This window comes from Nelumbo lutea, chromosome 2 (genome assembly GCF_056320005.1).
Source record: "Nelumbo lutea isolate HS-2025 chromosome 2, American lotus-T2T, whole genome shotgun sequence".
NCBI lineage: Eukaryota > Viridiplantae > Streptophyta > Magnoliopsida > Proteales > Nelumbonaceae > Nelumbo > Nelumbo lutea.
Window position 1 is genome coordinate 100146416 of NC_142685.1, and position 24291 is coordinate 100170706.

Consider the following 24291-nt stretch of genomic DNA (forward strand, 5'->3'; position numbering starts at 1 on the left):
AAGACAGGCTTTCAATCAGGCAATGGACCCATCAAGATTGACTTTAACTGTAAACACCCATTTACACCCAATAGCCTTCTTATCTACAGGTAAATTTACCAAGGTCCAAGTACCATTGTCCTCTAAAGCATTCATCTCCTCAATCATAGCATTATGCCATCCAGGGTGAAAGGGCTTCTTTAATAGTCTTAGGAACAGAGATAGAATCAAGAGATGCAATAAAAAAACAAGAATAGGACGACAAATGATTATAAGACACAAATGAAGACACTGGATAAGTACACTTACGCTTACCTTTACGAAGAGCAATAGGAAGATCATCATTAGAGACTGGTTTTGATGACGAAGGAACATGATCATTTGAGACTGGACCCGACAACGAAGGAGCTGGTGGCTTAGGCCTAGCAGGAGTAGATTCAATAGGATGTGCAACAGATGATGTGACAGTATAGATTAACAAATCATCATCCTCCCCCTGACTTGAATGAAGAGTAGATGGAAAGAAAGGTGTATCTTTTAGAAAACTAACATCAACTGACACAAGATATCTGTGAAGAGTAGAACAATAACATCTATACCCTTTTTGAACACGAGAATACCCAAGAAAAACACACTTCAAAGATTTTGGATCTAGTTTGGTAACCTGAGGACGAACATCCCGAACAAAGCATGTACACCCAAATACCCTAGGCTTAATAGGAAACAATGTTTTATTTGGAAACAGAACATGATAAGGAGTCTTACCCTGAAGGACAGACGAAGACATATGGTTAATCAAGAAACATGCTGTGGAAACTGCATCAGCCCAGAAAGGTTTAGGAACCGTCATTTGAAATAACAAAGCTCTTGTAGTTTCCAGAAGGTGTCTATTTTTCCGTTCAGCAACCCCATTTTGAGATGGTGTATCTACACAAGAAGTTTGATGAAGAATGCCATGCTGAAGCATGTAAGTTTGAAAGGATTCTGACAAGTACTCCTTAGCATTATCACTTCTCAATATTTGTACTGAAACATTAAATTGAGTTTTAACTTTAGCACAGAAAGCAGAAAAATGAGAAAACACCTCAGAATGATTTTTCATTAAATATAACCATGTCATACGAGAGTAATCATCAACAAAAGTAATAAAATACTTAAACCCAGTTTTGGACTCAACTGGACACGGACCCAAAAAATTTGAATGGACTAACTCAAAAGGAGCACTAGCTCGTTTATTGACTCTAGGACTCGAACTAAGATGATGGTGTTTAGGAAACTGACAAGACTCACAATTTAATGACGACAAACTCTGAAATTGAGAACAAATTTGCTTTAACACATGGAGAGAGGGGTGGCCCAACTGACAATGTGCTTCAAAAGGGGTCACAATTCCAGAACAGGCTATGGATCTTGGAACTTGTGTATCAAGGATGTAGAGACCTCCAAACTCATGTCCTTTACCAATAATCTTCTTTGTCGTAAGATCCTGAAATAAACAATAATCAGGAAAAAATGAGACACAACAATTAAGGGTACGTGTGAGTTTGCTAACAGAAATTAAATTAAATGATAACTAAGGTAAACTAAAAACAGATGACAAAGGAAGTGGTGGTGTTGGACTAATTGTGCCAGACCCAATAACACAAGATGTTGACCCATCTGCTAAAGTAACAGGAGAGGTAGATTTATGAGACTGAAAGGTAGAAAACAGACTTGAATTACCTATCATATGATCTGTAGCTCCAGAATCAATGACCCATTTTGAAGAGGAGGAAACAAGACATGTATTGGGTTTACCTGATTCGACGATGGCAGTAATAGGAGTAGATTGAGGTTTCAATGATTCTTGGTACTGAGCAAATTTGGCATATTCATCTATAGATATCATGATAGACTTCTTAGAAGTATTCGTGGTGGATGCAATATGGGCAGACTGAGTTTTCTTATTCTGCAACTTCTTGCAATCCCGCTTCATATGTCCTGGCTTATGACAGTAATGACACACTATCTCTCCTGACTCCTGTCCACGAGTATTAGTATTCATGTCATAGTTACTTGACCTATCATAATTGTTGGATCCTATCCCTTTACTACCACTACCACTCCTGTATTGTTGTCTCCCTGATTCATATGTATTATTGTGACTGACAAGGGCACCACTAGGCTAAATAGGTGGAGAACTTTCTGTACAAAGGACCCTACTGAAAGCATCTTGTAGAGAAGAGATCTTTAAACTGGAAAGAATCTGAGATTTAGCAGTCTCAAATTCAGAAGAGAGGCCAGCTAAAAAACTCATAACAGCCATCTTTTCTCGCTGAGCTTGTTGAACAGTCACATCAGTACTAAACGAAAGCAACATATTAAGTTCTTCATATGTTTTCTTGAAATCCATGAAATAGCTTGTAAGAGATCTATCGCCTTTGTCCGCCTTGTAAAAGGCTTTGCAGACATCATAAATGCGGGAAATATTCCCCTTTCCGGAGTATAAGAACTCTAGATAGTTCATTAATTCCTTAACAAATCCATAGTGAGTGACTAAACCAACCACCTCACTTTCAATGGAGTTACGTATCTGCAAGAACAAACTAGCATCCTCCCTCAACCAAGACTTTCTCGAGTCATCACTAGGAGGGTCATCAGTCAAATGGTTATCCATAGCAATACTCAATAAATATAGTTGAACAGTTTTACTCCAATCCAGATAATTAGAGCCATTAAGCTTATGCTCAGTTATTTTTGACATCACCGTAACAACATCCGACATAACTACTGATTTCTTGTCTGCCATAACCTCAAAATTCAAATAAATAGAATATTTTAAACACCGAAAATCAACGAAGCACACCTGTTGAAAACAAAAGTCACATCGGAATGGATATGCATGTAACAAAGCACAAATATGTGCTATACAGGACGAGGTGAGCCAAAAGACAATGACCGACAAATTTTTTTTTTTCGGCGACAGACGCGCCTTCACGCGCCGGCACGTGTGACTGTGGCAGAATCTTCAGGCGGCGCATGAGACGCATGCGCAGGATTTTGTAGAACCTCCGATCGACGGGCGGCGCTTCTTCCTGGATGGGCGGCGAGAAAAAAAAAAAAAAAAAAAAAAAAACTGCTCCAAGGAGGTGACACTAAATACCCAAAAGTTTTCCTCTACCTGTTGTTTACTTAGGAAAAAAACGAAAGGGCAGGTAGAGACCAGATGCTCTGATACCATGTAATGCAAGAGTAAACAAAGGAAGAAGAATTTGTTATATTATTCATCAATCTCGTATGTATATATACAAGTTACAAATTCTATGTTAGGAAATAAGACTAATCAAATTCCTACAAATCAGTCCTACAATCAAGGTAAATCATATCTCCCTAGTATTTACTTCCTATTTTAATTATACAATATGTAACAGAGATTTTAGGTTTTGAAAAACAAAATGAGTGTGAAAAGTGTTATACTACAATTCATTGACTTTGTTAAGCTACTAATAGACAAAAGTTAAGTATTATGTTTAGGAACATGAAAAACAAAGGATAAAACAAGGGTTTTTGAAGTTTTGATATCTTCCTTTCTTGAAATAGGAGCAAGGGGCCCATCAGCAAGGGATATCTTTTTACAATCAGAAAGAAGTTGTTATGAGCTAAATAGGTTAGACATGCTGGTTATATAACTAGAAGCACCATAATTTATAATCTAAGGGCTTCTATGATTACCTGAAATAGTGGCATGGTTTATAAAAGCACACCCTTTCTCACCCTTTAGGACAATAAACACATTTGCATTCCTAGTCTTCTTGGTCTTCTTACTACTATTGCTGGTCCAAAACCTTATTGGTAAAAGATGTGGATGTAATTTCTAGCAAGTATCCTTCGTATGTTTAGGCTTTTTACAGTACTCACATACCACTTCTTTCTTGTGACAATCAAATTGCAGTCCACATCTCCTTTGATCCAGTTTTTCATAAAAGAACAAAGCATATAGAAGTTGACTGTCACTTTGTGAGAGAAAAAGTGATTAGTGGAGTGATAGCCACTACATATGTTTAACACAAGAAGTCAATGGGTAGACTTGTTTACCAAAGGGTTGAGTCGAGGAAGAGTGGACTACATACGTAACAAACTGGGATTATATGATATTATATACTCACCAGCTTGAGGGGGAGTGCTAGTGTCGACTGAATAGGAGTTGTTTAGTCCTTTTATTTATATTTAAAGTTGATGTGTAATGTTTATATTAAGTGATGTGTCCCATACTTAAGTAGGAACCCTTGATCGGTCAAGGGTTCGTCTGGGCTGAATGGTCCGACTGTTCGAACCAAAGGGACAGTCCATTCTAACAAAAAAAATTAAAATAAAAAATGGCCAAAACCGTTGAACAGTTCAAACTGTTAGAACGCCCGAGTCAGTAATTTGCTAACTAAACCAACATTTTTTGGCAAAAGAATGGAATAGTTTTGGGGTAAAATATACGGTTTTTCGAATCTAACCGTTATGGGGTAAAATATACGGTTTTTCGAATCTAACCGTCCGGCCCGGTCCATTTTGGCCATTGGTTTTCGAGTAGCCCGCGTTGTAACATGTAAATGTGTAGCCCAACCGAACTCCTGCAATTTTGGTCGTTAGACACAGACCCCATTAGCATTCTATCACTAACTTCAAAAAATTCTCACATCACTGTTTAAATTTCATTAATGCCCAAACTACCCTTTTCTTTAATTTTTGAAATCATCAAATTTTTTTTATACTTTGCACTTTCATCGTCTTTCCTCCGCTCCCCTTTCTCGTTCATTCATGCCAACGCTCTAGCCATTTGACAGTAAGATTAATTTTTGGGTAAGCAAACAAGATCACAAGATATTCATCACAACGAAGATAAGTTTCTTTGTTTCTGTAAACCTTCAATAGTAAGATTAATTTCTCTGTTCCTGTACTGCACAAACAACGCTTGGTAAAAGCACGAAGGGAAGGCGCTCCTGCGATCATCATCCAACCACAACTCTCCGCTGAGCTTTTTCTAATAGCTTCTTCACAACATCTGTGCTATAGCAAGTGGGAAGGTGCTCCTGCGATCTCTGAAGCTCTATTTATGTTATCGATTGTTAACAGTACCAGCCGGTGTTACACATCTTATTTCTAGCAGCTCTGGATTCAGGGATCCCTCCAACCCCAAAACTCCAATTATACTCCGCTAATGCTTACTCTATACTGTCATGGTTGCCTCTACAACCAGTCCTATATTAATTCTAATCCTCCAAAAGCCCTCTGTGCACATTCAACTATTCAAGTATGGCTTCGTACAGAAGCCATCGCTCCTTTCACCTCTATAGGCATCTTCAACTGCAGGCACTTCAACGTTAGTTAGAAAACCTCTATATATATCCTTCACTGCTCATTCCAACTTGTCGGATTTCCAGAAATCTGGTCCTTGTTTTAATTCGTCCAACTTTAGTTCTGTCACTCGGAGAACGATTCCGGCTTCTGCCCACGTTCGGTGGTAGAATAAGAATAGTTTGACGGACAGCTGGCTTTCCACGTGGCATTTAATTACAAAGTCGGTTACCATTTGTTACACTTGCGTCAATTAGTTGCAAGTCGGTTATCCACCGACCCGAAATGTATTTATACCTCATTCCATTCTCATTTAATTCAAAAAAATACCTCATTCCATTCTTTCCGCACCCCGCCTCTATTTTCTTTGTTTTTACATGGTATGAGAGCCTTAATCCCTTTCGCTGTGATTTCCTCCTTCTTTATCCCTTTTGTTTTCATCACTGTCACTGTCGCCATTGTTTCCAGCCGTGACAGCTATGGAATCTGATCCAACTTTTCAGATAATCCAAAGCATTCTTGTATTCTTTCCTTTGACAGAAGATAATTATCTAACATGGTAACGGACAGAACAAATACCGGTTGGTGGACGAGAATGGGTTAAAGGTAATTCAATGGTGGTTTCTTGGCTGTTTAATTCTTTGACTCAGCTTCTGAGATGTGGAAATGATTAGAGGAAAGATTTGCAGAGAGCAACATCCCACGGATCCAACAACTGAAACGGGACTTGGCAATGCTAAGGAGACCTAACCGTAGCCGGGTATTTCACAAGACTCAAAGGGTTGTGGGATGAACTCAAAAGCCTCACCTATCTGCCTCAGTATACTTGCGGAGCATTTAAACAATTAATTGTGGACCATGAGAAAGAAAAACTCCACCAATTCTTGATGGGTTTAAATGAATCTTTCAACATTATCCGATCGAACATTCTAGGATTGGATCTATTGCCGAGTTTGAACAAGGCATACTCATCCAAGAAGAACGCTACTAGATGTCTATCTCCCTTTGAGGACCACCCAACCCTGAAGTTGTTGCATTGAATAGTGTATCTAGATCCATGCCTCGAGACTCTGAATCGCAATCGTTCTAAGTATGTTTGTGATCACTGCAAGAAAATTGGACACACAAGGGAATGATGTTATAAGCTTGTGAGTTACCCTGTCGGATGAGAGAAAGGCAAACCAAATCGTTCTACAAAGTCTGGCAAGATTCTCCAACCTAGTTCGTGTGCTAATGCAAACACCAATGATGATGAATCACCTATCGTTGGGCTGAGCATCCAACAATATAACTAGTTGACGGGCCTATTGAGCAGAGAGAACCATGAATCAGACTGCGCATGTGAGTCTTTCCGGTAAGCACTCAACTATTTCCGTTGGATGGATTCTAGATAGTGGTGCTCCTGACCATATGGTTTCCATTGCATCATTGTTATCTAATCGCACTCAGTTGCACTCTTCCAAACCAATTCATCTTCCGAATGGGACTGTTACAACTGCATCTTATTACGAAACTATGAACCTTGGACCAAGCTTGGTCATCAATCATGTTTTACATGTCCCAAAACTCCATTGCAACTTACTCTCTGTTAGCAAACTTACAAAGGAGCTGCAATGTGCTGTTATGTTCTTTCCTTCATTTTGTGTTCTCCAGACCTTGTCTCTTGGACTGTGATTGGGATGGGTAAACTCATGGATGGATTGTATTACTTTACCACTACTGGATCTGTAGATAATTCTGTGTGTTCACTGCAACCTTAAATAAAGGCCAAGAACTTTGGCACAGACAACTTGGACATGCCTCATCGCAATGCCTTTCTCTCATTCTAGAAATTTTGACCCTTCCTCAAAACATCTATTGCGATGCATGCCACAAGGCCAAACAGTCAAAATTACCATTTCCTGTTCAAAAGTCTTGAGTTGCTCAACCCTCTGACTTGGTACATTGCGATTTATGGGGAGGGTACAAGACTCTAGCATACATGGGCGCACATTATTTTCTTACCATTGTTGACGATCATACGAGATGTACTTGGACTTATCTTTTGAAATTTAAATAAGGAGTTGTTCGTCATCTTATATCTTTTTGTGCTATGGTAAAAAGGAAATATGGCCACTCCGTTCGACAAATTCGATCGGATAATGGCAAGGAATTCTTTTTTGTTCATCTTCTCAATTACTTCGTTGAACAAGACATAACCCAGCAACATCCTTGTGTAGAAAGCCCTCAACAAAATGGTGTTGTAGAGCGCAAACACCATCACCTACTAGAAGTTGCATGTGCATTACGCTTCCAGGCTTCACTACCTATCACACTCTGGGGTAACGTCTCCTCACGACCACATACCTCATTAATCGGCTACTAACACCATTCCTTTCAGGAAAATCTCCGTCAGAAGTACTACTGCAACAAACCCCAAGTTACAACTACATGCGAGTGTTTGGTTGTCTCTGTTATGCACAAGTACAACCCAAACCTCAGGATAAATTTTCTAGCAAGGCAACATGTGTGTTTGTTGGGTACCCCTTTGGTCAAAAAGAGTATTGTGTGTTTGATATAACCACTAGGCACACTTTTACCTCCCAAGATGTCATATTTTATGAAGATCAGTTCCCATTTTAGACTTCACACTCAACATCGACCACTCTTATCATCCCATTGCCTGCATCCGACCATGATTCGACCATATCACCTGATTCATTCGTCCATGACATGCATGAAACACCACCAATCACAAGCACACCCGTTGACAACCCAGAAATAGTCATTGAGGAAAATAACCAAGTTTCAAACTAGCTTGGCCCACGACCACGTAGACCTCGTCAAGTCTCCACCCACTTGCGCTCATATGACTACCAACTTCCACCTCTTGCAAATGCGGTCACCAGCCCCAATGCTTGCCTAACTATGATGTCCTCAAAAATAGAACCATCTTCCTTTGTTGAGACTGTCAATGATCCCAAATGGTGACAGACAATGGCAACCGAAATTGAAGCACTTGAGCGCAACAACACATGGACACTTGTAGACTTACCACCTGGAAAGAAGGCCATAGGTTCAAAAGGGTCTACAAGATCAAGTTAAGAGTTGATGGTAGCATTGAGAGATACAAGGCCTGTTTGGTGGCAAAAGGTTATAATCAAGTCGAAGGACTTGACTACCATGACACCTTCACACCTATAGCAAAGATTGTTATTGTTCGTTGCTTGATCACAATGGTTGTTGCCAAGTGATATGAACTTCATCAACTTGATGTAAATAATGCATTTCTCCACGGTGAGCTCCAAGAAGATGTTTACATGTGCATCACTCTTGGATTTGCCATAGATGGCGATCAATGAGTTTGCAAACTCCAAAAATCCGTATATGGCCTCAAACAAACTTCACAAATGTGGTTCCAAAAATTCACTCACATGCTCTTGGGTGCTGGATTTACCCAATCAGTGGCAAACTACTCACTTTTTACAAGCAAACAAGACAACTCCTTTGTTGCAGTCCTTGTGTATGTAGATGACCTCATCACCACAGGAAATGATCTAAGTTGTATTGCCTCCCTTAAATCTTACATCAATGAGTGTTTCAACATCAAGGATCTTGGACCTTTGACATATTTTTTGGGCATTGAGGTGGCTCGTTCGAACTCAAGCATCTTCTTAAGTTAGCGTAAACACATCATTGACATTTTGAACAAAACCGAGATGCACGAATGCAAATTGATGAAGGGTGATTTGGCCCAACCTAGTAAAGAGGGGACACGTGGACGCGACCTAAACAAGAGATGACAACTCAGTCTAACTTGACCAGCCCGCAACAGGTTGAGCTCGGATACCCAACTACCCCGGTACCATATCGCAACAAGAACACCTCGATGCCAAGGCACTTCGGCATTCAACCCAGTTCGGGACTTAAAGACATCAACTCGGGGATACCAGCATGCCGCACGTGGTGATCTTGAAAATCCCTCCAACGGATCCCAAACCTCACGGGATCACGCCGCGTAACAACTAGCATTATCTCCCCGCCTGATTCGAGTGGAATTGATGGACCTTATCGATTGGCAGCGTTATCTTCCAACTAAAACGGAAACGGATCCTATCGTGACGAAGATCCCGAAACCGATCCGCAAAATCCGCGAGGACTCAACTATATAAAGGCTCCTCCCCTGGTGGCTCAAGGTACGCGTGATTTTCTTGCTCTCTAGCTCTCTACTTTCTAAAGCAATTCTCAGCTCGCTTCAGTTTACTGACTTAAGCATTGGAGCAACTTCGTCGGGCTAGCAACCCTGGGTTCTCTGATATTCTTGTAGATTTAGTCCATCGTCTGTCTGGGAGACAGATCACCTCCAACAGGGAGTAATTAGATCGCGCAGCATCACAAACCATGTTCAACTCCCATGGAACAGTAACGACACTTCAATAATGATGCCACTCCAGTCCTCTCAAACCCAACCCAATACAAGCATTTGGTGGGCCGCCTTCTGTACCTTACGACCACAAGGCCTAATCTTAGTTTCATAGTAAATCAGCTTAGTCAATTCATGCAAGATCCACGAGAAGAGCACCTCCAAGTTGCTTTATGGGTGGTTAGATATCTCAAGTCCACTCCCCATCATGGCATCTTTATCCCATCCACTAATGACTTCGTGGTCTAGGCCTTCTTTGATTCTAACTGGGCTAGTTGTCCACTTACTCGATGCTCCACAACAGGCTATATCATAATTCTTGAGCAGTCTCCGATCTCTTTGAAGACCAAGAAACAACACACTGTGTCACGATCCTCTACAAAGGCCGAGTATCTAGCTATGGCAGTCACAACCTTAGAATTCATTTGGCTTAAATGAGTTTTTGCAGATCTAACAATTCACATCGCAACACTCATGGAATTATTCTGCAATAGTCAAGCTGCTCTCCACATCGCTGCCAATCCAATTTTCCATGAACACACAAAGCACATTGACATTGACTGCCATTTTATTCGAGAACATATTCAGAGTAACGAGATCAAAACTTTCCACATCAATGGCAACAACCAACTAGCAGATCTCCTAACCAAAGTTCTCGGGGTGTCACCATTTCAAAACCTCGTTCTCAAGGGCATTACGTCGTCTCATTTCAAAACCTCGTTCATTCGCACGTGATATATATATTTTAAAACCCAATTTTACCCTCCACCTCCCACCCATCTTTCTCTCTTTTCCCTTCTTTTTCCTCCAAACCCGTGTGACTTCTTGGGTGGAACTGCGACAGATCCCCTCTGCCCCGAACTTGTAGTGCCGCTGTTCTTTTACTCGACGTTCTTTAAAATGGGATCGGTCTCAAGCAGCTGGTCTTCCTTCTGTAGACCCCCAAGGATCCAATCCAAAAGCCCTTTCTCCTCTCCGCTTTCTCTGGATCTCTTCACCGTAGTTGCATCAAATACTCTCCCCGCCGGAGGAGCAAAAGCTGTGGTGAATGATGCCATGGTACTAGAGGTCTCCAATGCCAGCCTGGATGGAGCCGACGATGGTGGTTACAACGATAAACAGTTGGGTGATGAGGTTGGTATTGGCATTGTACTTGACAAAGGCCCAATCACAACAACTGGTGTAAATGGATTCCGTGAATCCAAGGCAACGGGCAGAGGAGGCGAAGGTGGAAGATGGAAGGAGTGCTTTGTAATCCGGAATTTGTTAACCTCTTCTCCTGTTTTCTTCTTAAAACGGTTAAATATTTTGTTATTTATTGTTTTTAATATCAAAAACAGGGGAGAATGGAGAAGGAATCATGTTTAATGGGATTCCAACAGTTAGGATTCACGAAATCCAGAAACAGGGGAGAATGGAGAAGGAATTCCGTTGAATCGATGTAAATTGTATTCTCCTTATGCAAAAAAAGGAATCGTGTTTAATGGAATCCTAGGAGGACCTTTAGTGGATAATAGAGAATAGATCTAGGTCCATCCACCTCTATTTCTTTGATTAAAATTTTAAAAATCAGTACACTAATTTCTTCCTAAAGGTTGTTTTCTTCCAGAAAAAAAACAGTAAACAGGACTCAAATAACCATCTCACCTAAAGAGCTACAACAGGTATCTCGTGAAGAGTTGCAGAGTTGCAACCTAAGTTGCAAAGGCGCAAACAGTAAACCACTTGCAGACATAGATGAATGCGTGGATCGAACCATGAATAACTATGCACGATCAACGATTTGCACAAATACGGTTGGGAGTTACTAGTGCTCTTGCCCAACGGGTTCAAAGGGGGATGGAAGAAAAACTGGACGCAGGTGCATCCGTCTTCAACCTTCACTGACAAAACTTCACGTGATTCAAGTCTCCATAGGTAATATATAGGGTAAATTTCTTAGAGGAGGACGATGGAAGGTTCTGGGTTTGAAATGTTAGTGTTTGGATGAATCAACATTTCTTTCTTGTTTTAAAATTTTGAAGAAGAATAAAGGGTAAAATAATCTTTTTTGGTCTTTCTGTTATCGAAAAAAAGTATTAGTCAATTGTCAAAATCGATATGAGTATTGTTAGTCAATTTTCAAATAGTAAAAATATACTTAATCAATTAACTAAATTATAAGGACAGTTTAAGAAATTTGCCCAATTCATCGAAAAGTTTTAAGAAAGAATGAAAAAAAAAAAGAAAAAAAAAGTTTAATGGATATTTTGATAATTTAATATTTTCATTATCTGAGTTAAGGGGTATTTATCATAACATAAAAGTCCAAGGGTATTTGTCATAACATAAAAAAAATTCAGGGGTATTTGTCACTGATCTCGTAGTATATGGGTACTTGTAATAATTTACAAAAAAAAAGACTTATTTTCTGTACAAACAGATGGACAGATGGTCATACGACTAGGGATTACATCAGACTTTGGAGAACAGTTGTACTGGTGGGTGGTCAGTGGTCTAAAGATAACTTATACCTTTACGCGGTAGTTGACATTATTGAGGGTGGCATTGGATTCTTGACAATTGCATATGCAACCGGAGGTTGAAAGAAAAATGAAGGAAGTTGCCAAGAAAATTATAACAAGAAAGTGAGACAAAGGACACATGAAGATCTGTTGGATCAAATTGGAATATAGAACATGGCTATCTTTTCCACACGTCATCTTTTCCACTCGTGCCTCACTCTACACTCACCATTGTACCCCTTGTTTATGTTATGCAAACTTCTTCCAAACTTCTTGATTGAAAGAGCGATTCAACGACAATTTTCTAATAAAATATTTTAGCAATATGGGTCTTGTTTTTTTCCAAAGTGCTACTTGCGAGATTTAATCCCACGTCAACGCTGGAACAAACCAACGATACAGCAATCGGTTGGGTCTTGTTGGAATATGCTCAGTTGCTCACAAGCTAGTTAGTTAAATTATCTATAAAAAGTAACTAAATTTCGCTGAAAGAGACAATCCAAGTCCCATTAATTAAGGCATACGCCAACCGAGGAAGGCATATATGCTCACTTAGACCATGGAGAACTCCATGAAACACATTGAGCAAGTATTTGACAATCTTTTAACACCTGCCTTAAAATACCCCCAGCCTGACGTCGTTAAAAAAAAATTAAAGACAAGATTAGAAACAACTTCTGTAAAACATGCTTGAGATTCCGGTTTACTGTTTAGCGGGCTGTACAGACAACTGAATTGACTTATTTTTTTGGGTGAGAGGAAATGGTTCGTGAATTCACGGTTGATGCTAAACGGAACCACCTCATAGAAAATGATAAAAATTTTAGGCGTGGCCTATCATCATCGTGAATAAGGACCATTTCCTGTTTTTTAAAAGAAACAAAAATTTTCTCCGTCACTTGACGCAAGGAGGGCAACAACACTCATACTGGAGTTTTTTTTGGAATTAAATACACATGACATCAATAACTTTGTTACATTGTATGATTCTCTCTAAGTATCGATGGTAATTTCGAAATCAGATTTGCTTCATATATAGCACTTCTCACAGCACATCCAGTTGTCAATGGGAAATATTTTCCCATGAATGATAATACATAAATAGGGAAATTGTTTCCAATGCGTGGCTAAAAGTATTGTAAGTTGGTGTTAAGAGTGTTCTTAATTTCGGATTTAATAATTTTTATTCATTGGGAGATGTTTTCAATACATAGCTATAACTGATAGGACAAAATTCGGATTTGGATTCTACCTTATCAAATGGGTACTGGTTGACAGTTTTATTTAGTTTTTTTTTTTTTGAGGTAAATAAAAAAAAGAATTTATTAAAAAGAAACAAGAAAGGAGATTACAAAGGGTGATAAGGCATCAGCAAAAAAATAGAACAAAAACCCTGCCCCAACATTTTCCACAACTTAAAAACAAAAAACCACCAGGACAAAGCTCTCGAACCACCCACTAAAGCCCAGATTTGCCCATGCCAAAAGCTCTTCTTAAACCCCCCCTAAAAAACCCCATCATTTAAACAGACCCAAAACTCCCCATCCTAACGGTTTTATTTAGTTTGAAAAAAGAAATTCTGGGTAAAAACAAACAAGCTTTAGGATTTTACAATCCATGCTAGAAAGAATAGGATACTGATGATGGAGGATTTGACCCTCCAATGACAGTGCAATGACAGTGCGACACATAAAACTACTTGCCACCTTAGAGCCAACTCGGCAACTCTAGGGGCACTTTGCACTCTCTAAGGAGCCTCAACGCCACCTCAACACCTCAGCATACTAGCGAATTGATCATGGGTGAGTTGGAGACTTCGGCATAAGGAATGGCCTCCTGTTGGGATCCCGTGGACATGACCACGACCTAGCCGATGATCCACATTACATGGCGAATGGCATCCTGTACGCGTGGCTCTCCTGGTTCTCCGGGATCATGTCCCTCACTTGGCAGACCTGTCCTCCCGCACCGTACACTCTAAAACGGCCGGATAAGCCTTATCATATGCGAACTCCTTCTCCGACTAGGAAATGGCCTCCGAGCGAGGCGGACACATTTTATCGGAGATCTCAGGCAAAGAGCGTGAACCACATGTATCTCACATCTATATAAAAGCATCCCATTCATCAAAAGAAAGTTATGTTTGATTTAGCTCTCAAACACTCTTATCTCTCTTACTTTCTAATTCTCAAACACTCTTGACTTAAGTATCAGAGTACCCGCACCAAAAAAGCACATCGATACTTTGACTATTTTTTTATAGTTCGGCCAAGCGACTTACTCAATTCGATGTTTGATTTGTACTACAATACAGAGCACCAGATCGCACATCATCAATTACATTATTGGGTTAAACCCTATCCTCCCTAACCTATATATTGAATTTATTAAAATACTCCTATTGCATATATATATATATATGAGCTTACATATTTTATGTTGATTTTAAGGATATTTTGATTTCAATTAAATAATTGAAAATTTTAATATTTATTCATTATTTTGCGTATTTATGGACCATAAAAGAAAATTCGGATTTTGGGCCCTACGTTTCTCAAAAAGATGAAAAAATAATTATAGTCCCTACGGGGAATTCAGGCATATGATTAAAAAGAAATACCCGAAAATGTTTCCAATTCTGCAAATGCGGTGTGATGGATGAAAAGATGATTGAGAAAAGGGGATAGAGATCTGATACCAATTGAACGTTCCCAACACTGATCCAAAAGAAATCCTAATTGGTTCACCTATCAATCACAAACACTTGAGCCCGTGCACCCAGAGTAAACAACTAAATAAACCAGTTGGTTGGTAAAGAATTTTGGGATTTCTGTTTGCACGTAGGTTAGGGATAGGTTAGGGGGTTTATGGGCTTGGGGATGAGAGATAAAAAAAAAACCTCGGAACATTATCAAATCTAAGCCTACCCTTGAAACAATCAGTGGGTAGCAAATTCCAGCCTAGAAAAAAAAAAATTTAAAGTTCAGTCCATTCCTAGGGTGGATTAATGTTAAATTTACGGACAATTTATAAGAGGCTAGTAGTAGAGGAGGGGGTTACAAATTTATATTTCTGAGGTGGATGGCAGTCCACTTATCCCCAGTGTTCAGAAACAAGCTTTCCCAATTAACAGGTGCTGGGAATTATTGTTCACAACTACATCGCGCCCCACTATCCCCCACAGCACATCCCCAACCTTCTATAAATAACATCTCTCAATAAAAATATGGGAGATGATAAGACATCATCGAGAGATATTCCCAATATAAGGTTGGTGGGGCGCCCTAAATTCGAATGGTTGGGTGCCTGTGTTCCGGAAGCAGTAGCATATTAATGCATCTGCACTATAATACAAATAAAGCACTTCTTCGATGAAGCCACCGGAATACGGCGGCATTCATTTCTGCTCTTTTCTACGGTTTCGGATTGACGCCCAACAATCTTGAAATCATGAATTTCGTTCTCGATTCGTAAGATATCACCGAAGAAAATTTCAAAGTTTTAGTTGAATCCCATAGAATCTCAGACCTCGTCACTGTCATCCAACGTGAGCAGTTTGAATGCAATCTTGTTTCAGAGCCCACTGAAACCCTAAAATAATCGACACCACCTCGCCGCCCACCACATTACCATTTCATGCTCTAAAGCATCGATTAAGCCATACGGATCAATAAGATCGAAGTAAAACAAAGCCGTACAGAGAGTGAACGCACCTGGATTTTCCGCCTCGCTTGTTCGGCTTCTGATCTCTTATCCAGATTCGCCGTGTAACGGAACCGCCTATGCCGGTTCCTCACCAGTGAAACTGCAGATCTCCACCTTCTTAGAGCCTCCTGCGAGGGGTGCTTGTGTTCGAGATCGAACTTTTCCTCCAACAACTTCTCCATTCCAAAAACCTACAGAGAAATCTCCAATTCTTCTTCCGCCTCTGTTTTCAACCAAATAAGAGAGAAAGTGAAAAACAACTCGAACTCCAAGTTTCTATAGATTGGCCCACGGCCATAGAAAAGGAGAAAAAAAAAAACACAAACGGAACGAGCCACCGAGATAGTCAGTTACCACTACTGACAGCATATGAAAATTACCTTAACAAATAATACTAAGGATTAACCACTGTCCAGGTTAAAGGGCGAAAACTGTTGCTGCTTCAATCCCTTTCTCGACTTCAAATTTATAGCAGAATCGATTGATCAAAAACAACAATCGCTGATCGATAATTATTGCATAATCAATCCGACCGAAGTGTCACACCGCGATACTCGCCGCCTGTAATTCCAACTTCACGACTCTGTAATATCGTGTCAGAAACAGAAAATTGGATCTTCTGTAAATTTATTATTGGGAAAAAGTGCATATTTCTGCTGCTTTTTTCACTGATGGTCGAAACTATTGCCGACGTTCCTTCTCCCTGTAGTTGAGACGGATTGTTTTCTTTCGTATGCCATGAAAATAAAAGCTTTTATTCGAAAAAATTCTTCAAATACATCGAAGCTATGCTCGTATGAATCTAATGAAGTTGTGGCTGCTGCTGTCTAGTTAATAGAAGTCTTCATGGCGCAAAGTGATGGAATATGAATGAACAAAGGGGGTCGACGTGGTCACGCGCTTTTGAAATTTTGTTTAACGAGTGAGTCGAGTCAACGGGTGATCGTGTTCATTGTATTGTTACCGCAAAACCAAACCTCTGCGGTTGGTGTTCTGCACTTGAAAACGGTTTGGTTCGATTTGATATTTTATTGAATTGGAGTTTATGATTTTCGTTTGGTTTATTGGATTAATATTTAAATTGAATGTATAAAATTATAAATATATAAAATTATGATGCCGAAAAGACATGTTGTTGAAAGAGTTTTGACCAATCAAAAGGTTTGATTCAGTTTGAAAATTTCTTTAATCATAATAGGGTTGCAAGTCAAGGTTGCCCAATTCAAAAAAATTCAACTATATCAGGGTCTTTTTTTTTGTAAGAAACTATATGAGGGTTGGATCATGGTTAGGCTCATTGGAAATTTGTTACTCCCAGCCCAAGTTATAGTCATATCTGGGCTGCAAGGGTTACCAATTCGAAAAAATCAGCTACGTTGGGTTTGGATTCGGATTAGGTTATGGTCCGTTGAAATTTTGTTAAATTCCCAATTCAAGTCTGCTCAAATTGTAGTTATTTGGATTTTATGATCAGTTTAGATTCAGGATAGGGTCCATATTTAGGGTTGGTCTTGGTTTGACCCTTAACCTAGATGTATTGAAAAAGAGAGGAATTAATGAGAGAGGAGACATTCCAAACATTATAATAATAATATTATTTAGAGAGAGTAATGATGGATTTTGATAAAGATTTAATTGACTTATTGTATTTTTAATAATTTAATTTAATAATAAATAACATGTGTGAAAAAAATATGGGGAAAGGGAGGTCTGCATGAACTTTGTGGTGAGAGGACCCTTCACTCCCCCCCCCCCCCTCTTTCTAATATAGATATGGAAGTGGTATGGAGCTAGGGTTGAGGCTGCTAATGGACTCTAAGGGGGTGTTCTTTTTTTGGATTTTTAGAGGGAGAAGGTTGGCCAATGGGATTTTGGTTCCCATTGAACAAGAATCCCATGTTTTTTTTTTTTTCAGATTTATGTGGGGATCAGAGAAAGTTTATTTTCCTGGGTATTACTTATCCGGGTAAGTGATACCCATCTCTTAGGTGGGTAAATAAATTTCCCACCTAAGAGGAAAGTTGTCAACACTTAAATGAGAAAAAAAAAATGTTTCTTTTAATAATGGATTTTAATTGATAAAATGGTCATTGCCGTATTTATATGAGAAATAAAAGAACATGGGTAAATGCACTTACTCGAGTAAGTGTTTCCTAGGAAAAACTTACCCAAGTAACTGCATTTACCTGGGTAAATAATTTACCAAAAAGCGAACGAGGCCTAAAAGTCTAAAACCTGATCCCATAACTTGCATCCGATTAATCGGGAGCAAGGTTCAAAGTTTTGAAAAGTATGGGGCCATATCGGTCGATATGTATCATATTGGGGGCTTCCCAATACACCCCTACAGTGGATGTTTTGGGTCAGACCATGGCTCAGGGGGTAGATGGGACTTAAACTGATCCCTCTAAACTAGATTGAAAAAGAAAACAAAAAAAATGAAAAAACAAGCCTCGATACACCAAGCATTCTATATTGTGGTTATGTTGTGTGTTCCAAAGCCATAAGATTTGGAATACATAAACTATTATTAAAAAATTCCAAATTATTATTTGATAGTGTTCTAAGGTGTGGTGGGTTCTGAAATACAATATTTCAATGTGGTGAAAATACTACGATATTTTCAATTTTACAACACATCCTAATTCAAACCAAAATGCACCAGTGTAAAAAATTGTCATTTTTTGTGGTGCGTTCTAGAACCAAGCAAAATGAGCTACAGCCACAGAATACCCCCTTAAACATTGAAAATTGGGGAAATGCAGTTTTGGCATATTAATATAATGCTGTAATTGCTTATTGTTGTTTAATACACGTATAGATGTCACTAGGGGGTGTTCTTTCTAGGGATTTTGAGAGGTAGGAAAGTTGGTCAGTGGGATTTTGATTCCTATTGACCAAAAATCCCCTGTTCTTTTTTCAGATTTATGTGGGGATTAGGGAAAGTTTATTTCTCCTAAGTGGGTAAATAACTTTCCAACCTTAGGGGAAGTTGCTAATACTTGAATGGGACAAAAATGCCCCTTATAATAATGGATTCTTAAGACTAAAATGGTCATTGTCTTATTTACATGGGAAATAAAAGAAAACGGATAAATGCACTTGAAACTTCTAAATGTTTTTTTTTTCTTTCAAGAATAACTCACATAACTCAAGGTAAAAATCAATATAAACAGTTGTACTTGAATCCATCCAACTAAATGGGATTTTGGTTTGGTAAAATCAAAAGACTCATGTAGCACTTACATGGCAAACAAAATGGCTCAGCAATACCATGATGGCATGATATCAAATACACCCCAAATGCCCAAATGGGTCTTATTATATTTTTGGGTAAATTATTGATACCTCCCCTGAAGTTTTGTAATTACAACCACCTCCTCTAAACTTTTAAACAGTTGCAAATAGACTCCCTCGATTAGAATCCTCTAACAAGAGGTGCAAAAATGTTCAAAATACCCATGCCTGAATTGGGATGAGGTAAGTAGACTAGGGCTTTTGGGTATGAAGACAATATATGTGTTATTTAGTTGCTTTAATAGTTTTCTAGAAAAAAAAATCTTGGACCATCTCAATAATGTTTGGGCCCACTACTTCCCGTATTTTTTTGGGTAAATTTCTGAAACCTCCCCTAAAGTTTTTGGTAGTTGTTGAAACCTCCCCTGAAGTTTGTAAATTGCAATCACCTCCCCGAACTTTTAGATATAATTGCAAGTAGACACCCTCTATTAAAATCCTCTAAAAAAAGGCATAAAAATGTCCAGAATACCCATGCAGTTACTTCAAGGTTGGTTTCTGCAAAAAAAAAAAAAAATACAAACTTTATGAAAACAAAAAGAAGAATCTAAAGATGCAACTTTCCCTTTGAGCAATTGATGTGAAGAGCAAATTGCTAATAAATCAATTAAAAAAAAAAGAGAGAGAGATTGAAAGGGTTTGGACTTTGGGGTAAGGATCCATATGTAGAGAAAAGATTTGAGGCTGGCTTTTAACTCGTTAGGTTGCTCATCCATATTGGTCGAAGTTTTCTAAGGTGGCCAGTGCGCGAGGAAAAATCCTACCCTTGAATGTGTCATTAGGCTGGAAAGTGGCTTCCATGGAATTTAAAAATGCTTTTTTATGCTTGTGCTGTTGTGCATAATGGCGTCCTTGCCTTTGCTTTTAAACGCTTAGGCTGTAGATGACTAGACAGGAGATTCTCCCCATCTTGTTTTAACTGTACTTCCTTGCCTTTAATTTAACTCCATTGATGCCTATTTGTATTGGTAGTTGTCCTTGCAAATGAATTGATTACTGATTTGATTCGATTTGAATCCAATTCGTTTATACCAAATTCAAATATCATAGCAAATCGAATTTGAGTCGAATTGGATACATTCATCATTCAATGATCAATTTGATATATATGTATATATGTAGCTATGTATGTACAAGGAGTGGCATACCAAATTCAATGATCAATGGTTAAAATTTTGTTAACCATTTCCCAAAGAAAAATTATTACTCATAAGGTATGACATAATCTGCCTTGCCATAGAACCAAAGAACATGACTCTTCTCTCAAACTCTCTGAAAATTTGAGCATTGCCTTCAAAAAAACCATTATAGAGAGATTTTTCATCAATACCTATTGGCTAGGAGATCAGCACACAGGCTTTCTTTCCAAAGATTATGGGCCTGTTTGGCGTGTTTTTCTGTGTGGGCTTTCGATTGTTTACAAGTTGGGAAGATCGATTTTCGGTCTATTCCTGTTTGGCTCATGGAAGATCTAGTTGCTAAAAGACGAAGTGCCGAAAAGACACAATAAGCCCATTTTGGGCTGATTTTGGGAAGCTTCAAATGAATCTTTCCGCGTTTCTCTCATTTTATTCTCGTGCGAAAAGACACGAAAAGACGTGCATCTGTCAAACATGCTTCAAGCTGCTCAGATCTTCATGCAAAAACTCAATATGTCTTTTACATGTCAAAGCTACCAAAAGATCTTCCCAAAAGATGCGTCAAGTGGACCCTATATATATTCATCCTTTGTACAAGACTTTTAATCCTACACAAGGATATAAATAGAATTCTAATGACGATCCACATTACCGAGCATAATATCTATAATTATCTTGTTGTCAACCTCTACTTCTTAAAATCCTTTTTCAAAACAAAGAATTAGGCCAATAGGCCATCATGCAAAGCTAAGAGTTCAACTTGAATAGAAATATAACTCCCATAAAATCAATTAAAGCCAAAAAAGAGTTTCATATGTTCAATTTATTAGGCACAGTGCATATACAAATATTTATAGTGTAAATACAAGGTTTAAAAATACTATATACATGTTTTTTACACTCGTCCCAAACTAAGCCATATGTACATAACAACCCACAACCACCTCTTTCACCAGGGTTTCCATGAAACCCATCTACATTTGTTTATTTTTAAAGCTTTCAAAGGAATATTACTGATAGAGCTGCAAGTCGGGCCGGGTTAGGTCAGGTTGACGCCAACCCTAACCCAACCCTAAGTTCTAAACCCCAACCCTAACCCAACCCAACCCAACTCGAAGTCAATTTTGGGTTGGGTTGGGCCCAACCCAACCTTCTTCCCATCCCTTAAAACCTCATAGAATTTCTCAATTTTAGATCTTCTTTCAACTCTCACGACATATATTAATCCTATGTTTTATTAGTATTTGTTTGTTGACGCTTTTTTTTGGTAGAAAATTCAGAAAAACAAGTGTTAGAAATGACTATAGTTTATTATGAATTATGACTTACGATTAGGGGTGTTCACGGGTCGGGTTGGGTCGGTTTATTGGGGTTTTCCCAACCAACCCGACCTGGTCGGGTTACCTGAGGTGGAAATCGAAACTGACCCACTGATAGGCCAAACCGACCTGGTCGGTTTGAGTCAGGTTGGGTCGATTTTGGTCGGTTTCGGTTTTGCTCCTGTACAAAACGATACCTAATTGAATTATAATTGTAATTGCCTAATGGGTTGCCTATTTGGTGTAAAAGATTATAGAAAGTTAGAAACTATTACAAATTGCCTATTCTAATTGTAAATGCCTAATGGGCTTTCTAGTTCTAGTAGAAGACTAGTTCGATTCGGGTCGGGTTGGTTTCGATTTTCACATAAGAAAACCGAAACTGACCCGATATATCGGTTTATATATTTGCCCAACCCGAAACCGACCGGTACTGATGAAAACCCGACCGACTCGGGTTGGGTCGGTTTGGTTGGGTTGGGCATTCTTATGAACAACCCTACTTACGATAGATCTTTCTTAGGCAGCAAACAACATAGAGGAAATGAATAATAAAATTTTCAAAAAACATAAAATAATGTCATTAAGTTTTTATCTTTCTTATTAGAATTAAGTGAAGTGATTATCTTAAAAGAAATACATGATACTATATGGTGGGGGCTATACAAATATCATACATCTAAACAAATCAATGTATGTTATATATTACATATAACATATTTATATATGGCATGCACTATAGAGTCGAGTTCGGGTTAGGTTGGATTTGCTAAGAGGTCAACCCTAATCCAAACCGAAATAAAGTCGGGTTCATGAATTCCAACCCTAACCCTAACATCAACCCAACTCAACCCAACCCAACCCAACTTTTTCGGGTTGGGTTCAGGCCAACCGGACCCAAGTTGCAGCCTTATTTGCTGAGCACTTGAACCAATAAAGAGTTGTTATCCATAGGAAAGATGATAATAATGTTAAACAGATTACGGAAGTAACACCAAATTAGGACACCATGACCCATTGCAGAAAACAAAAGGGATTGCGCCAGGCACTTAAGAGGCCAAATAATGAATGCAATTTTCGTTAAGGAGGTTAACCTTTCATGCATTTTTATGCCAGTTAACTTGTTCTTGATTTAAAATTAGCAAGGTTTTAAAAACTGATTTGGAAATGGAACCACTTTGGCCACCGATTTTTGGGTCAGCAGTTTGACCATACAGGTTGAACAGTTCAGGTGGTTTGGAATATTAGGGCGAATGATATTTAGGTGGTTAGTCATTTTTAAGAAAAAAGAGATGGTTGTCAATTAAGAAAGAAAGAAAGAAAACAAGGAAATAAAGGAAGGAAATAAAGAAAGGAAAAAAAAGGAATGAGGGAAGGAGGAAGAAGAGTAGGAACATCTGATGTTCACCGGAACTGATGACAACGACAACGGAGGAGGATCTCTGCAATCTTCTCTCTCTCTCTCTCTCTTTGGGATCCTAGTGATCTCAGATCTGAGATCATTCTGGTCTCAGTCTCTCCTCATCTCTCAAGTTGCTCTGCATCTTATTAAAACGTGAACCACTGTCCAGGTTGAACAAGTCAATGGTTCAATCACCTGGGTCAGTGGTTCTCTGACTAAGTAGTCAACGGTTTTTGACCCAATAACAGGTCAAGAGTGAAACGGAACCAGTTGTCTGGACAATTTTCAGGCTGAATGGTCCAATCATCCGGGTCAATGACAATTTAAAAACACTTCTAGATTTGGTGTAGGCTTAATTGTTGGTGAAGATGCCATTTGAAATTTCTTTCTAGATGAATCTATCATCATTATCATCAACAACATTACTTAAAGCTCAGATAGGAAGGAGTACAAATATGTACAGTACAAATACATATAAAATAATACAAATTAGAAGGTTTTACACAATAAATTTGCATTTATACTCCTTCCAAACTGAGCCTAAACAGCAATTAGATTCCCTAGAAAATTGTTTAATGGCAACATAAACATTTCCAGCTTTTTGGAAAGACCACACACCCTCTTGATTCAAAATCTTGTTTAAAGAAAAGATTTCACATTCATTAGCATCCATTTCTTGAATTAAAGCTCTAAAGCCCAACTTGTTATCATAGCAAAAAGAAATATCTCCTTTCCCACAACTCATTTGCAAGAGTTAAACACCACCTCAATAATTTCCCTCATCTCTTTCCAAAATTTAAAACAAGAACGAGGATTAATAAGATGAATAATAGGAGTGGGCGGTTTGATAAATTTTGAATGCATGAAATTGGCCACCCACATGCATAATACATTTTCTCTTCCAATAATTTCGAATCAGCTTTTAACCTGAAATCTTTGATTATATCAAACATAGATCAAATACTCATCCCCCTTCTTCATTAGTAATTTTTTGCCATCCTATCCAATGTTTCGTATTACCATATTTCGAAACTCCATATAAAATATTAGCAAACAATATTATATGAACCATGTAAATCACTGATTTTGAAGGTGATGCGCAATTACTAGAACATGAATTAGTTGGCTTTTAGAGAACATGCATACGTCTCCCTTTACCAATAAAGAGCATTTGCATGCCAATCATCAATTTTAATTTTGATTTTTTATTTTTTTTACA

The 24291-nt window shown here is 38.6% G+C and overlaps 1 protein-coding gene across 3 annotated transcripts in view; it reads right to left on the reverse strand.

Annotated features, from left to right (window-relative positions):
• The window catches only part of LOC148872306 (calcium-transporting ATPase 4, plasma membrane-type-like), a 39314-nt gene extending 22470 nt beyond the window's left edge, over positions 1-16844 (reverse strand). Inside the window, exons 1-2 of one of the 3 annotated variants that reach the window (XM_088973107.1) lie at positions 16296-16844; positions 15924-16138 (exon numbers count right to left, since the gene is read on the reverse strand). In XM_088973107.1, the coding sequence (XP_088829233.1) occupies positions 15924-16097 (174 nt within the window). In that variant the 5' untranslated portion in view covers positions 16098-16138; positions 16296-16844. Of the gene's footprint in view, positions 1-4872; positions 5101-15923; positions 16139-16295 lie in introns of those variants that run through there. The other 2 variants (XM_088973109.1, XM_088973108.1) reach the window with 2 other exon arrangements.
• Positions 16845-24291: the final 7447 nt, after the last annotated feature.